Below are 15806 nucleotides of genomic sequence, written 5' to 3'. Positions count from 1 at the left end.
TGCAAACATGAAAGTTCTTTTTGTTTGTTTCTGTCCTTAAAATGTAAGGGGTTAATTCTCCGCTGTTAAACTCTCCTGTTGCATGTAGCTCATCTTAAACTTAAACATTCACCACTTAAATTTGTGTTCGGTTGTTGCAATGTCCTAAATATTTTCAGCTCTGTAATCTCTGCAAGTTTTCTCCCTTGTGTGACTGTTTACAGCTTCTGACTCATGTTTGTGTATTTCTTTAATCATAGCTTTTTAATTTCTCCTGTTAGTGTTGTTTTTATTCTTTCTAGTAGGTCGTGGCCAACTATTTGTTTACCTATGTAAAACAGGAACAAATTTTGTTCTCTAATGGTGTGTATGTGTCTCTCACTGACTTAGTAATCTGTTTGCCTGTGAAGGCAGGGCTGAACCTGCAGACGCTCCAGCTGCATTTGTACATGTGTTGCACAATACTAGAGTGCTAATTTTAATTTTCATGGAAGGGATCAAGAATAAGTGAGTAAGTAACATGCATCTTTAATGTAAGGAGAGGTTCTTAAGTGACATGTGGCTGAAGCCCAGATTGCACCCTAGGCAGATGCATGGAAACCTAGCCCACAAAATGTAGTGAGCAATACAGATGCTTGGCTGGCTTGCAGGTGTATGCAAGCTGCTCTTCCTTCTTAGTTTTGACATTAAAACCACACTGGTGAAAAGTAAGAGATCTTATTTGAGGACGATTTCAGAAGGAGGAAGTTGAAAAGGTGTATGATTTAAGTGGTTTGAGTTAAGTAACGTTGCTTATTTCTAACTTGCAGAGCAGCCTAATGTATTTGATATTTATTCATAGGGCTTAGATTTGTAAGGGAAGTATCCATAGATACCTAAAGAGAAACAGGTGGGAAATATTATGTGCAGTATCAAAGATGCTTTTGTATTGTGAGTAACTGAGTTGAGGTGTAACAAAGCTGCTTTGTTAACTGACCAAAGTTGTTAAAATTATTTTCCTTTTTTTTTAAACAGGAAATCTTGCTGGCCCACACAGGAAAAGCAAATGCAGTAGACAAAAAGCTTATAATTTATATACTGACAGCCTACTCCATTGTTAAACATCATTCTTTAACGCACTGTATCTGGTGTGTGATTGATTTCCTTGTAGCCTGTTACTCAGCTGAAGCTAGCAACATACCAGCATTGTTTCTTTTTTTTTTTTTCTTTCTTGGAAATTGAGGATAAATTCAGTGCTTTTTGAAAATGCACTGTCCTGAGACCTTGCAGAACTGGTGAGTGACTGCACTTGGCAGCTATTTAATCAGACCGTAGAAAATAGTATTTATAAGGCCTATTTTTTTGTAACATGGCACCTATCTTGGATACGCTGGTGAGACTCAAGGGTTAAATTCCCGACACTGTCGCATATGGCAGTGAGCAGAATCACAGATGTTGATGATACAACATAATTAGTATTCTTTTATGTAAATGAAGGCTGTCAATGTTACCATAGTGTCTATACTCTTTCAAGCTGGAATCTATGCCACTTGGTCTCACTAAGACTAGACAGGATTATTCCACAATTTTGCATCAAGACTTGAGCAGAAAAATAAAGAAGGGGGAGATAAAGGTCAGAGAGGAAGGTGGGAGAAAGGTAGGGAGGAATGTTTCCAACTCAAAAGGAGGGACTCAATCTGTCCTTTGTTTATTTGGGGATTTCTAAAAGTGCCTCTCCAGGTTATAGGATTTGCAAATGAATGAACGTAGTCCAAATGAGAGGTCTAGCAAATTTCAGAACTGTTTCAAATAAAAAAGAAAAAAATATTTAGATATTGCAGAATCAAAATATTGAAATGAATTCTGAAGAGGCCACTTTTTCTGCTTTAATCTAAAAGAAAGAAGAGTTAAAGAATAGAAAAGGCTTGATTTTTGTTTGTTTTTATTTAACAGGTTCCATCTTTAGCAGCAGTGTCACTGAGGGAAAAATAATTAAAGTATATTTGCATAATTTTAGGACAACTAAAAAAGTGTTTTGGTAGCTTGGTCAGATATGTTTTCTCTATAGCCTTTATAGTCAACTGTTCAATGCTTATCTTAAAGCTTTGAGAAAGCATGGTATTTCCTTAGCTATGTTAAACTCTGCCCTTCATGAAGTGTTTTCTTTAACTACGTGTTCTATACACCAGATCTGTGACATCTGTAACCACTTTGCGTATTACTGCTGTCCCTCCTATCACTGCATTGTATTATATTGAAGTACTGAAGTCATATATGCACAAATTAAATTAATCTTTTCTTGGATTGTTACAACAGTTACATTTTTACATTTTTTTCTGCTGTTGGCAAAATGCAGATTTTTCCTTCTTTTTTCCTCTGTAGTTCTTATTTTGTTGCAGTCCACACTTGAAAACTATTCATTACTTCACTTTTTTATTGTTTGAAAAAACATTTAGAAATGAAGTTTAATTCAGGACAGACTTTTTTTTCCCCCCTCTTCTGCCTTCTCTCACCAAGTTACCGAAGCAGCCAAAATTGAAGTGATCACAGGATGTGCACGTTTTTACTCATTTTTTTTCTCATATTTTTTCTCTCTGCCATATGGTGGGTCATCCACTACAAAAGACTTGCGATGAAAAGGCTATGGGTGATCAGTAGATTTATAGATTATCAGAGAATGAAAGCAGAAAAATGAAATTCTGGAGTGTCTCTTTCATTTGATTTTTTTCTTTACATCCAACTATTGGGATTCTTAGGTGCAGTCATGTTTTGGTTTCCAGCTAATTCTGTTCTCTGTAATAAATGTTTTTGCTGCGGAGGCTCTTACACTGCGGGCATTAATCTTGTTCAAAAGCAACCATGCTAGGTTTCTTAGTGTGTTTATGTGCATCACAAGAATATTCTCTCTCTAGGGCTTTGAAGCTGTGCTGCCTTACAATGAAGATTTAAGTAGTAATTAAATTCTCGAAGAACTGCCAAGACTCCTTTGGCTGAAATGGGGATGTTCCAAGCCCTGGACATTACGTTGCGAAGGAAGGAATGTTTAAGCATGACTCAGTGAGTAGCGCGTGTGAGTGAATGAATCTGGGTGCTATTTCTGTGCCCTCGACTTTTTCAGCTGTATCAGAAAATTGGAAGGAATGTACAAAAGAAACTACATTGCTGGCATGAGGAATGTTGTTTTAATTGTGCTCTTTGCACAACTGAGTGTCATTTATGAAACGTGGACATTGGATACAAAGTGAAAGCTTTTTGCGCTTTAGAATTCTGGTGTCTGCTTTGATTTTTCTTCAGTCACAATATAAAAAATTCAGTAAATCAATTATGTTTCATGTTTATGTATGCATTCATGCAAACACGCACACATTTTGCAAGAATACGGACATCACATGGTATTATGCATTTCATTTTTTTCCAATTGACTTTTTTTAAACATTAAAATTTTTGTGAGTGTGTGGGAAATTGGAGAGTTCTGGAATAGAGTGCGGAGCCTGTGGACTTGCAGATTGCATATAGACTAGTTCTGATTATTACAATTATCTGACATGTTTGTGGCTTCTGTGAAAAGTTGGTAGCTTCAGTCTAGTTCCTGATGGCGTGCATTCCAATTACAAATTCATTTTGTATGTAACAACTTCAGGAGGGCAGCTAAAGATCAAATGGGTATGTGGGCTGAATTAATCTCTTCTCTGTGAAGCAAGTCATCCAGGTTGGGTGAGGCTCTCTGGCAGCTGTCTGGGCTGTCTTTAGAAGGCAGACAGACAGTTTTAGTCTGCAGAGCTTGTCAAACCATTATCTTTCAATGGTACTAAAAACTGCTTTTCAGAAAAAATGTACACACAAATAATATAGTCAATGGAAGAAGTACTGCAGTTGGAATTGACAAGATATGACATCTGTATCTTTATAGGTCTTTACGTTTGGCACAAGAGAGATCATTTTAAATATGTTTAATGGCTCTAAGAGCTCTCTTTCCCCCCTCCCTCCCCCTTTTACCTTCCAAGGTCAAAGCAGCGAAGACTTCTGTAAGACATGGATAGATGCAAACATGTTGGGCGACTACGACTCGCCCAGGACCATTCTATCCTGAACCCCCAGAAGTGGCGCTGTGTGGACTGCCAGACGACAGAATCTATCTGGGCTTGTCTGAAATGCTCCCATGTAGCCTGTGGGAGGTACATTGAAGAACATGCACTTAAACACTTTGAAGAAACCAGACATCCATTGGCAATGGAAGTTAATGATCTTTATGTCTTTTGTTACCTTTGTGAAGATTATGTCTTGAATGATAACCCAGAGGGAGATCTGAAATTGCTAAGAAGTTCTCTTTTGGCAATTAGGAGTCAAAAACATGATCCATCAACAAGAAGTGGTAGGACATTGCGATCAATGGCTTTTGGAGAGGACATGTGCAGCCATCAAAGGACCCCTCAGGGACAGCCTCAGATGCTTACGGCTCTCTGGCACAGGCGCCAATCTTTGCTCACAAAAGCGCTGCGGACCTGGTTTGGTAAGAGCTCCAGAGGCCAGCTAAAATTAGAACAAAAGAAACAAATGGAAGAGTTGGAGAAAAAGAAGGAAGCAGCTAGGCAGCGGCGGCAGGAGATGAAGAGACAACTTCTGGAGGAGTTAGCAAACACCCCTCCAAGGAAGAGTGCAAGGTTGCTGTCTCATGTGCACAGAGAGAACTTGATTCCAAGGAAATTCAGAGAGGTGGCAACCACTTCCCCTACCTCAAGGCGAATACAGAGCAGCAGATTCAAACAATTTTATTCCATACGGCGTAAGCCTCTGATGACTCCCGGGGTGACGGGTCTAAGGAACCTGGGAAACACATGTTATATGAATTCTATTCTGCAAGTGCTAAGTCACCTCCAGAAATTTAGAGAATGTTTTCTGACACTTGATCTCTGTGAAACAGAAGAACTCTTAGCCAAAACTGTGAATGGGAAGTCTAGGATGCCTGGCAAATTGGCAAATGGATCTGCTGCTAATGAGTCAGGAAAGACTGATAAAGTAGGCTCATATGGCGCACACAGCTTGCCAGCTGGCTTAAATGGTGGCTCCTCAATAAGCAGGAGTTTAGAACTAATACAACCCAAGGAACCAAGTTCAAAGCACATCTCCCTCTGCCATGAATTGCACACCCTCTTCAGAGTGATGTGGTCTGGCAAGTGGGCGCTCGTGTCCCCATTTGCCATGCTGCACTCTGTGTGGAGTCTGATCCCAGCATTTCGAGGTTACGATCAGCAGGACGCTCAGGAATTCCTATGTGAGTTATTGGACAAAGTGCAGCAGGAGCTGGAGTCGGAAGGAACAAAACACAGGATCCTCATCCCTTTCTCACAAAGGAAGCTCACGAAGCAGGTCCTGAAGGTGGTGAACACCATTTTTCATGGGCAGCTACTCAGTCAGGTATGAACCTGGTTTTCCACAGAAATCATTTGGCCCTTTTAGCACCAAGAAGCAAAGGCTGTTTCTTGAGGAAGTGCTGGATATGTGAAAGGAATTTTTTAGGAGTGCCTCCTGAGAATGAAATCAGTTAGATTGCTGTGGGGGTTGTCAGCATTTTCAGTACTTGTCACGTGTCTAATGGTATCATAAATTTAACTGACTTTTGCTACTGCAGGATGAGATCTGCACCAGTAAAGAAGTTCTAGGCCTTTAGTTTTAAGTTGTTACAGGATTTATAAAGTGTCTTTGTATTCTGTTTGGTCTTTTCTGGTTTTGTTTCCCTGGCTAGAAGGAATATGATGAAGGACAGAGAAGGCAATAATTTTATTCTTTATAACACAAACTAACTGTGACTTTTTTTTCGAGACATTTTAAAGGCATCTTGAGACACTGAGCATGTTTAACATATGTTTCTGTAGGGGTTGAAAGTGTCAGCCCTCTCGCACTGCTTGGTTTCTTAGTTTTGTGCTGTTCCCTTGTCTGAAACATCTTTTTCCCCAAAAGTCTGATCCTGAGAGTGCAGTGAGTCTCTGAAAGCCCTCAACTACTTTTGCTTTCCAAGAGAAAAGTGTGTGTGCATAACTTGAGATGCTTGACAGTTTGCAGGATCAAACCACAAGGATATAATATCTGCATTCTCATTAGATTTATATCATCTTTCTCAGTGCTGGTCTTACCGAGCTTACCTTTCGTAAGAACTAATGTGCATTTTAAAGATTACAAAGTGTATTTTTCAGGATAAAACTTCTGGCTTTTCAGGGAAGAAATGACGAAATTCATGGTTCTCTTGAATTATTTATACATTACATTAACTTCTTGTGCACTTAACTAAATGCTCTTTGTTCAGTTGTGTCTCTTGACTGTGGAAGATGATATGCTGTGGCTAAGGTCAGTGTTTTAGATTCAGTGGTAGATCTCTGTTAACAGCTCAGAAAATTGTGAATCAATGTAATTTATCCACTGCTATGATATAGTATAAATAACTTGCTTTCTGTTTTTTGTTACCTCTTAATGCTCCCATCTGCTGCCTCTGAGTTTAATTTAAAACTCTTCTACTGTCTTTGGGATGACATGAGAAAACAAGTTCATTTCTAATTTCTCCTTTTGTGCTCCATTCACTAATAATAATTATACAGTTAGCTGATGAAAAAGTTAAGGATCTATAGGTAGCACTTTCAAATATGCAAGCGAAGTAGAGAAACTAGGGAAAGAAAGTTGCATGATAAATGCTCATGTGTATTCTTTATATTAGAAAGCTGTTCCAAAATGTGTGTTAGCCAGCTGAAGTAGTATTATACCTGTAATGTTCTTCAGCTGAGGAAGTGAATCCCATAAAGGTGAATATTGTCTCTGGTGGAGCACTGAGAAGGAAGTTCACTTTATTTGCTCAAGACAGACTTAGCTTTCAGACTGGAAATAAGTAGTGCTTCTCTTGACTGCTAGACCATTTTTATGTCCATGAAACTGCGCTGCCTTTTGGGCACGGATTTGTTAATTTGGATGTGAATGTAAATGTCTGGAGGTATACGTGTACATAACTTCATTTGTGTGTAAACATTTCATTTCCAGGTCACCTGTATAACATGCAACTACAAATCCAACACCGTTGAGCCCTTTTGGGATCTTTCCCTGGAATTTCCGGAGCGCTATCATTCTATTGAGAAAGGGATTGTCCCTGTTAACCAGGCAGAGTGCATGCTGACAGAAATGTTGGCCAAGTTCACGGAAACTGAAGCTCTGGAAGGGAGGATATATGCATGCGACCAATGCAACAGTAAGTCAGATGCTGCTCCTGTCTTTGCAGGTTAGAAGCACACTCTGTTTTTCTGAATGAGAGGCTTCCAATGTACCTTTTGTGTGTCTAAAAACTAGTATTGTGACCTATGAGTCTATGAAAACTGTTTTTCCTCACTGATTATGCTGTTTTGTTTCTTCCTGTTGATAGCTTCTGCTCCTTCAGGCACCAGTTTGGAATTATTTCATTCTTTTATCATCTCTGCCATTCAGCAGCATGATTTGCTAAGGATTTAATATGAGCTAGTTTAGAACTGCTCCCCCTGCTTGTGTTTTTAGGGGGAGAGGCAACTGCAGTAAGAATTTAGGCTGAGGGGTGTTTGGTTTAGAGACAAGAGAAGAAACCTTTTCCATTATGCTTTGCTCATCTCTGCTGTATAGTGGGAAAGCTATGCAACTTCTATATGATAAGAAGAGGACAGTTTTCTCAAACTCTTTGTGCATGTTTAACGAGTCATCTATATGCTTTGTGCTGCCTATTCTTGATTGATTCCTTTAACCAGAAGCCACAAAGGCATAGTTCTCAAGGTCTGCTGCCAGGTTAGAGTTTCTATAGGGAATTTTCAGGAATTTTGTCAGGAAGCGATGAACTGTCATTAGTCCCACATCAATGTATTAGCAGTTATGTGAATACATGTGTTTTGCTATGTTCAGCTAGAAGATGACTTCTGCTTTCTTTTAGTAGGTCTAATTATAAGGTCATTATATTTCTGAAAAAACCTCAGCCTTCTGTATAATCATGCAGATAGGTTACTAACTCCACTGAATTTGAATTGTTTCGTGCAGGTATTTATGGCAAATATTTGCCCATTTGGCAGGAAACTCCAATGATTTGACTTATATTGCAACCAGTACAGCTGAAATAACAAATACATGTAGAACTGTGTTTATCAACTTACAATGAATCTGTTACCACATGTCTTCCCAAAACGCTAGGAAATAGCCGTTAACTTGTGGAAGTCCTTGAAGGAAAACCAAATATGGTTTGAACAGATTGTTATTCACAGATGATGTTTGCAAAGTATCAATATGACTCAGTGCAACTTTTATCTTAACTCTGTTTTCTATGGTGGTTGATGAAAGCCCGAATTTTAACAGTTACTTCAGAGTTACATAGCTAAGGAGACATTAACCAGATAAAAAAATCTTACGGAAAAGCAAGTAGCCTGCTTGTAGGTGCCAAAAACTATGGGGCACTGCTAATCAGACATGATAGAGGAGGAGCAACCCATCTGTTCCCAACTGGTGCAGTAAGGTGCAGAAAAGTAATTAACAGGTCCGTTTCTTATTGGAAACTCTGAAAACCACCCGTCTTCTTCATGATATAATCATATGTTACTGCTTTGGAAAGCGCAATAGGCTTTCACTGGGAAGAGGAACCTTTTTTCCTCTTTTCCAGTTTCTGCTTAGCTGTTGCTTTTCTTTCTTGGGCGGCAGAACTTCTAGAGTTGGAACCTTGCTGGAGGCATTTTCCTCTGACTTGTATTAATGTTCTTGAGCTAGTAAAGCTTGCTAGTACAAGCTTTATGGTAGTGGTATAATAAATGGATCATACCTTCTAAAGTAATATGATGTCAAATAGTATTATTTGTGTGCTGCTGGTTTTTCTGTTGAAACTGCTGCAACCCTAGAAGTCTTTGGCCCAAGTCCTCTATTACTATTTCTATTGTGTTTCTCAGAGCAGAAATGTCAGCAGGAGCAGCTTGAAGCAGATAACTGATGGTGTGTTCATAAGCATCACAAAAATGAAAAAGTTTAGGTATTTTTAAGCCAGTTGTTCCTGACCAAGAAATTCCTCCTCTGTGAAGGAATGCATAAATAGTGTTTACTTCTGTCTCCATCCTATGAGTGCATCTTACAGTGAACTGGACTATTGCTACTGGAAGAGAAAAAAGGGTTCCTGATGTTCCCGCCCTCCCCCCCCACCCCCAGCAAATTATCTACAATCTAACATTCTCTGCCTGGTATCTTTTTCTTTTGGTAGGCAAACGACGAAAGTCTTCTCCTAAACCTCTTGTTTTGAGTGAAGCTAGAAAACAGTTAATGATTTACAGACTACCTCAGGTCCTCCGACTGCACCTTAAACGATTCAGGTGAGTGGGATGCCTTGCATGATGTCTAGCAATTGTGTTACTGCTGGGTTTTTTGGAAACAACTGATTAGTGTGGGAGGTGCATGTGTATAAACATTTTACCCAAACCAGACGTGTTGATACCTTCTCAGGGTAGCATTTAAATTAAAATCAGCAGGCTGTTCCTAGTGCATTTTCTAATACACACACTATATAACAAGTTGTAAAGATTAATGCTAATTCCTTTGAATCATGCCCAGTAACCTCTGTCTAAGTTTGCAGATAACTTGAAACAGTGGCTGTGAGAAGGATGATCTGATCTGTTGAGTGAAGAGGTTGTTGGATAGTTTAAATAACCAATATTGTGCATTTACCTATTGAATAAAATGTAGCAGAAGAAGTTGTAAATATTTTGAGAAGTTTCTAAAATGGTTAGTGCAAGCAATTGTGAGATGTGGGAAGTTTATGTAATTGAGTATTTTAAATGTTGTTTGACTGTCACAATAGGTGTCTGGCTTTCTTTGTGTTTGGCTGTTACAAATCTCAAAAATATCCTAACTACCACAACAAATACCTCAGGGCATCAGTAATAATATCTATTTTATGCAAAATATAACTGAAGTGGATGTTAGAGTAAAAGTAGAAGGAAAAATGCATGTAGTGCTTATCTGATCCTAGCAGTGAAGGCTCTTCAGAGTTGCTCAGGAGTGGCTAGGTTTCTGCGCCTCCTGTTCGTGCGCTTCCGCAGCCCTTTATCACTGTCAAGAAGAGGAATCCCGAGCCTGATTCATGCACTTGTGTTTGCAGGTGGTCTGAACGCAATCACCGTGAGAAGATTGGGGTCCATGTCCTCTTTGACCAGGTATTAAACATGGAACCTTACTGCTGCAGGGACTCTATCTCCTCTCTTGACAAAGAGACCTTTGTCTATGACCTCTCCGCTGTGGTGATGCATCACGGGAAAGGGTTTGGCTCAGGACACTACACAGCATATTGCTACAACACGGAGGGAGGTGCGTGTGCCTTATTCCGGGGGAAACAAATTCAAGCAGCTTGTACTTTGTTCCGTAGATGCAGTGCGCTGTAGAGCTTTACAATCAAAGTTGTTCGCGATCAAGTTTCCTGATACTCAGTAGTTGGTTTCCCAGAATGTGTTGCTAGTAGCATGTTTTCTTTTTTTGCACAAGGACCACAGATTGCTGCTCTTTGCTTTGTAGCCCTTTGGGATGCCTTTTATTGCTTGTTGTTAACAGCATGAACGGTTCATTTTCTTACACTATGTAACTCTGTGGGGCTGCTCCAGCTGGGTGTCTTTTCTTAGCATCTTTGGGCTGATGAGATAAACAGAAAGTGTTTTGAAACTGGACAGGGACTATTCATGAATAACATCCGCAGGGTTTTTATGAATTTCCAGCAGTCTCTTTCTGCAGCTGAAGTAGTATCAATTCTGCCTTCTAACTTATGGAGAAAGGGGTACAAATTGGCTATCTCCAAGAAATTTTTATTTTATTAGTGAAATTTTTGTGCCAAAATATACAATTGGTTGAACTATGATTTCATATTTCTAAACTGTGTTAACAGCACAGAAGTGGTATGTTTTTCTTATTAGAAACTCCTTTCCAAAGTATTTATGAGGAAAAGGTAAAGATGCCTTTTCTCCTGCATAACCCTGTTTCTCTGTGGATGGCTCCTATAAAGAGTTCCAAAATACAGTCAGAAAGAATGATGTCTCCCTTACTGATGTCCTCTTTCTCACTTTGATTCCTAGGTTTTTGGGTCCACTGCAATGACTCCAAACTGAATGTATGTAGTGTGGAGGAGGTGTGCAAAACCCAGGCCTACATTCTTTTTTACACGCAAAGAACAGTACAGGGCAAAGCAGGAATCTCAGAAAAACAACTCCAAGCTCAGGTGCCATCCAAAAACAGCGATAAGGACGGAAGACTGACATTTCCATGATGGGAAGCACTATAACTCAATCAACAGTCTCAGTTTTTTAAAACTATGGGTGTTCACATCTTTCCTCTATAGGAAAAAAGACTTGCTGCAGGAATGGATCAGATCATGATGTTTGCCACCCAGGGTCTGGAAAAGTCTTATCAAGCTGTGCAGTTCTGTGACATAAGATTGTAATCAGAATCTTGTTTTTAAAGGTGTTAAATTGTTCCTACAAAACAAAAAGAGAAAATTTGATGCTTAGTATTCTTAATTTTTTATCAAAAAGGAATTGATTAGGGCATGTAACAATGAGCGCAACCGGGAAACAGAAGCATTCAACTGACTTCCCAAATCCTTCAGCACCTAGTAATGCTGATAAACCTCCAGAAGGAACAGGTATAGTACCCTCCCCTTTAACTGTCATTCTGTTTGTCAATCAGACTTCCAGGGTTTGAATCACACAGTCTCTCCCCATGTATTTATTTGAATGGTTTCCAGCGTATATTGAATAGATGGAGTTGGTTGTTCTACAAGCCATTCTTGCTGGAGAAATCTTTAATGTTCTTCTACCAGAGAAAATGTTCCCCGAGACCTCAGCTATCTCTGTGATACCAGTTTCTTTGCCAGCAGTTGAGGGCAAACCCATGACTGGCAATCTTTGTCAGCAGTTCTTTTTCTCGGTGTTACTGGCTCTGTGTGCACACTTGCTGATTTATTCCTTAGGCTGAACTGAATTGGCAACTAAATTCTCTTGGAATGTTATTTAAAAACAGTCCTACTCTGGAGAAAGTATGCTTAAAAAAAAATACCCTGTGATAAGACAGGCATGTACTTGTGTGTGTTCAGAGTCATATCTGTTTACAGAGGCAGTAGAAACAAAGCCTATACTGCAGGCTTCTACTGGCATAGCTTTGCACATCAGGGCTGTAATGAAGTCTGAGCCCTGGCTTGCACAGCTCTGATAGTAGAGGCAGTTGGTATGGAGGCAACTTGTACTGACAAACTAGCACTTTTGCAAGTGTGGCCTGTTTTCCTCAGGTGAATAGGGTGGAAGTAATACCACAGCAGTGGGAGACAGAGCTGGATTCTGTTCCTGCTTCTGTACAAATACAAATGCTCCTTAACTCCAGCGTCACATGTGGCCCAAACTGACTGAAGGCAGTGAGGTTGCACAGATGTAGTGAATAGAATTTAGCCTGTGAGGTCTTTATCTCTACTGAGGGAACAAATCCAGTTTAATTCTGAAGTTCCATATTGAGTTTGGAAGGCTACAAAAAGAAAAATCTGTATTATTACTAATGTTTTTAAAATCAAATGAGAAACATAGGGACCAAGCTGACCATGTATAAAGAATGAATTCTCAGTCTATAATTGCATCTTAGATGTTTTTATATTTTGAAGTTTAGTTGTTCACATTTCATATTTTAATCAAATCAGAATACGTGACTGCAAAGAGACATGGCCTCTTCCAGTCTTGATGGGATTTTTTAAATGGTTGAAGATGAAACCGTGTAAAAGTATGAAGTTCTTCAAAAATTTTGATTCACTTTTCAGGTAGAGAAGTTCTGAAATTATTTCTCTCCCCTCCCCCTTCTCCTTTTATTCTTGTCAGCATTTACCCATCAGACATAAACTGACAACCCTACATTATTGTTGGAGGGGTGAAGAGGTAAGTTTCCCAAATACTATTCCTCTCTTTCCACTGCCACTACTGCAACTTTCAATTTTCTGTCATATGGGCAAATCAGGCTGTCTTCTCTGGCTGCTGTTAATCACTTCAGCCGTGCAGAGAGGAGTGCAGCAAATAACAATCTTTTGCTTTCTTAGAGCACAGTGTCATACTAGGTGTCCTCTGTCTGAAAAAAGTTTCATATTTCCTGTATGTCTGAGTGACATGCTGCTTTTTGAGCCTACAAAAACTTTGGCAATCTTTTTGGCAATTAAATATAATTTTGAAATCATATACTCTTATTTTTAGAGACAAGACAGTTTGAAACAGTCTTATGGGAAGTGATGACAAGTTTTGGTTTTATTTTTCTAAATGTAGCAGGATCTGAAAGGATTTCCTATGAATGTCTGTGTATCTGCGTATTTACTAGGTAGTTTTATTTTCTGGTTGCACAGAATCAGAATAATAAGCCAGAATAATAAAAACGCAACAGGCCAAGTTAAAATCCAGTAAAAGGAAGCATGACTCCACTGAGTGCAGGTGAAGCTTGTTCGGGTTCAGCGCAGGCAGAAGTTGACATTCATGGAAGATCAAAATCAAGCACTTGTGATTATCAAATACTTACAAGTGCACTTGCTTTGTGAAGACTACATGTCTCAAAAGGAAAATTAAAAGAAAAACAGTGTTTAACAATGCCTTTTTAGTAATCTCTGAGTGGAAGGGAAAACTGGTGTCTTTCCCATCTGTCCTTCCAGGCGTATCCACCCTTTAAGAGGATTGTGTTTTTCTAAATGATGGTTGTGGTTTGCTCTGACTACCAAATGGTGTGTTCACCTTCTGAATCTCTTAGCCATGCTAGCCCCGTTTGTATAAAAACATGATATAGAGGCAAACTTAATGCAGCATTAGTTATTACTTCAGTGAGCTGAGACTCTTCACTATGAATGCTCATCTTTTGACTGAGTGTTTTGCATTAACATTTGAATTCAGGTAGTAATACAGTTGTCACTTTGAATTGAGTAGCTTGCAGAGGGGAATGGGGAGCTGAGAGTGTACTGTTAGCCACTGGTGCATCTGATTTCCCAAGCAGATTTTGTAGCATTTGCTGTTGACATCTTTTGACATTAGTGGCCTCTCCATGTGACATTAGCCTAGTTGTGCTGAGATGTGGAGATACTGCAGTCAGAAAAATGATTGCCCTGATAGGGAAGGAATTAATTATACTTCAAAGTAAACTTGCTTTTTCCAACACTGTGAGATTTTTGTAATATTTAGCTTTTATTTGGAAGCGATAGCGTATAGCATTTTTTATGCTGTTTGGTTTATATTTGTCTACTGCAGGCTTCTTTATATAAGCACAGCCCAATGTTCCCTCTGTGGTGTACACTGTTTTATAGTGTCTTGTTTGCCAGAAATTCTGATTGGAAGTTTACCTCAAGTTAGTAAGATGAATATACTACTTGCAATTTCAATGAAGCCCACCTAAGTGAATGCCTGAAAAAGGTAGCCTATAAAGTAAACTTTGTATCTCCTCTAGTATTATAGCTTCAAATCCTTCTAACACACTGACACATATTTAGAATAATTGCAGACTTAGGCACTGCTTCTGCAACTGCATAAGCAGATGATGTAACTTGGATGTAAGTGTGGATTTCCATTTGCAACTGAGTTGTGGCTGTGAGATGTCTGCAAGATCAGAACCTTAATTTGATGCAACTGAGAGTAGAATTTGTTTCTGCATATATAGCTGCAACTTCTCAGTTAAGGAATGTTAAAACAGACTAAATACCCCCCAAAAAAAAAAAAAAAAAAAAAAAAAAAAGCAACAAACTTAAACAAGTTTGCTCAGTACCTTGACTTGACTTGACTAAACTATTTGCAAAAGGTCCCTGTTGTACCATGCATAACCAAACTTGCAGGGTTCTGGAGCAGCTACTAATGCTAATCTAATACCATGAGAACAGCGCACCACACTTTCACCACTGTTCATTCTCTTCTGTGCTGGGAGTCTGGTCCTGTGATGGGGAGTCACTTGCTTTGAGAGCTACTTAGAACAAGTGTTAGGTTCTTGGCATTTGCAGGTTGTTTTCTAAAGGTGTAGGAAGTTACTGTACACTTGACAGACTCTTTGAGTTCATGAACATGCAGCTTTTGGTAAAGAGCTGTGTTCAACATGTCCTTATTCTGTTCAACTCATTATTAAACTGACTTTACTCAATTTTCTTTAAAATTGAAGAATATTAATGTATAATTTCATGGCCAGTATGATCATCTGCTGTAGTAGTTGGAAAATATTTTAGCCAACATTACTCCCTTAGCAATTTAGTTACATGTATTTACCTTTGTGTTACCCCTTTACTGCCTACGTTCCCAAGTTAAACTATGCATACTGCAAAAATGGTTTCTCTGCAAAGCACTGAAAAAAACTAGTTTGGTAGCGTGTGCTGTTCTCCCACCACCACCACCACCACCACCCCCGTTCTAACTGGAGCAATTCTCGGTCTGACTTTGGAGTCCTCAGTGTGAGGCAGGAAGTGGAATAATACATACTAAGTGCTTGACGTCAAACTTTGCTGGGTGGCAGTTCCACCCTGAAATCCACTCCAGACATTTTTTGAGTGTAGGAATACAATTGGAAATGGTAAAAGCATTAAGTGTGTCCTATGGACTCACTATCAGAAGTTATTTTTGCTTTTAGAAGGCAAGGCTTCTAGCATAAATATTGTCTTGGTGGTAATTTAGAAACTCTTTTAATTGATTGTGAAACCCCTGGGCCTAAATATGTTTAATTACATCCCAGTGAGAGAGAAGAGACCAGTGAAACTTTTGGCTGTTTCCAGATTACCCCAGGATAAGCTACAGAAGCTGACTGTATACTTTGCAGAATGAAAACTACATAAGGAAGAGAGAAGAGGCGGACAT

General features: G+C 39.1%; 1 protein-coding gene across 1 annotated transcript; it reads left to right on the top strand.

Moving 5' to 3' along the window:
• The first annotated feature begins 2931 nt into the window (after positions 1–2931).
• USP49 (ubiquitin specific peptidase 49) lies at positions 2932–11393 on the top strand. The gene is made up of 6 exons (XM_062595011.1): positions 2932–3015; positions 3963–5373; positions 6982–7186; positions 9191–9299; positions 10085–10290; positions 11046–11393. Exons 2-6 carry the CDS (start codon positions 3991–3993, stop codon positions 11234–11236), a joined length of 2094 nt encoding a protein of 697 aa, XP_062450995.1. The 5' UTR covers positions 2932–3015; positions 3963–3990; the 3' UTR covers positions 11237–11393.
• The last annotated feature ends 4413 nt before the right edge of the window (positions 11394–15806 follow it).

The sequence above is a fragment of the Rhea pennata genome, chromosome 25, assembly GCF_028389875.1.
Source record: "Rhea pennata isolate bPtePen1 chromosome 25, bPtePen1.pri, whole genome shotgun sequence".
Taxonomy (NCBI): domain Eukaryota; kingdom Metazoa; phylum Chordata; class Aves; order Rheiformes; family Rheidae; genus Rhea; species Rhea pennata.
This window is presented reverse-complemented; position numbering and strand designations above follow the sequence as displayed.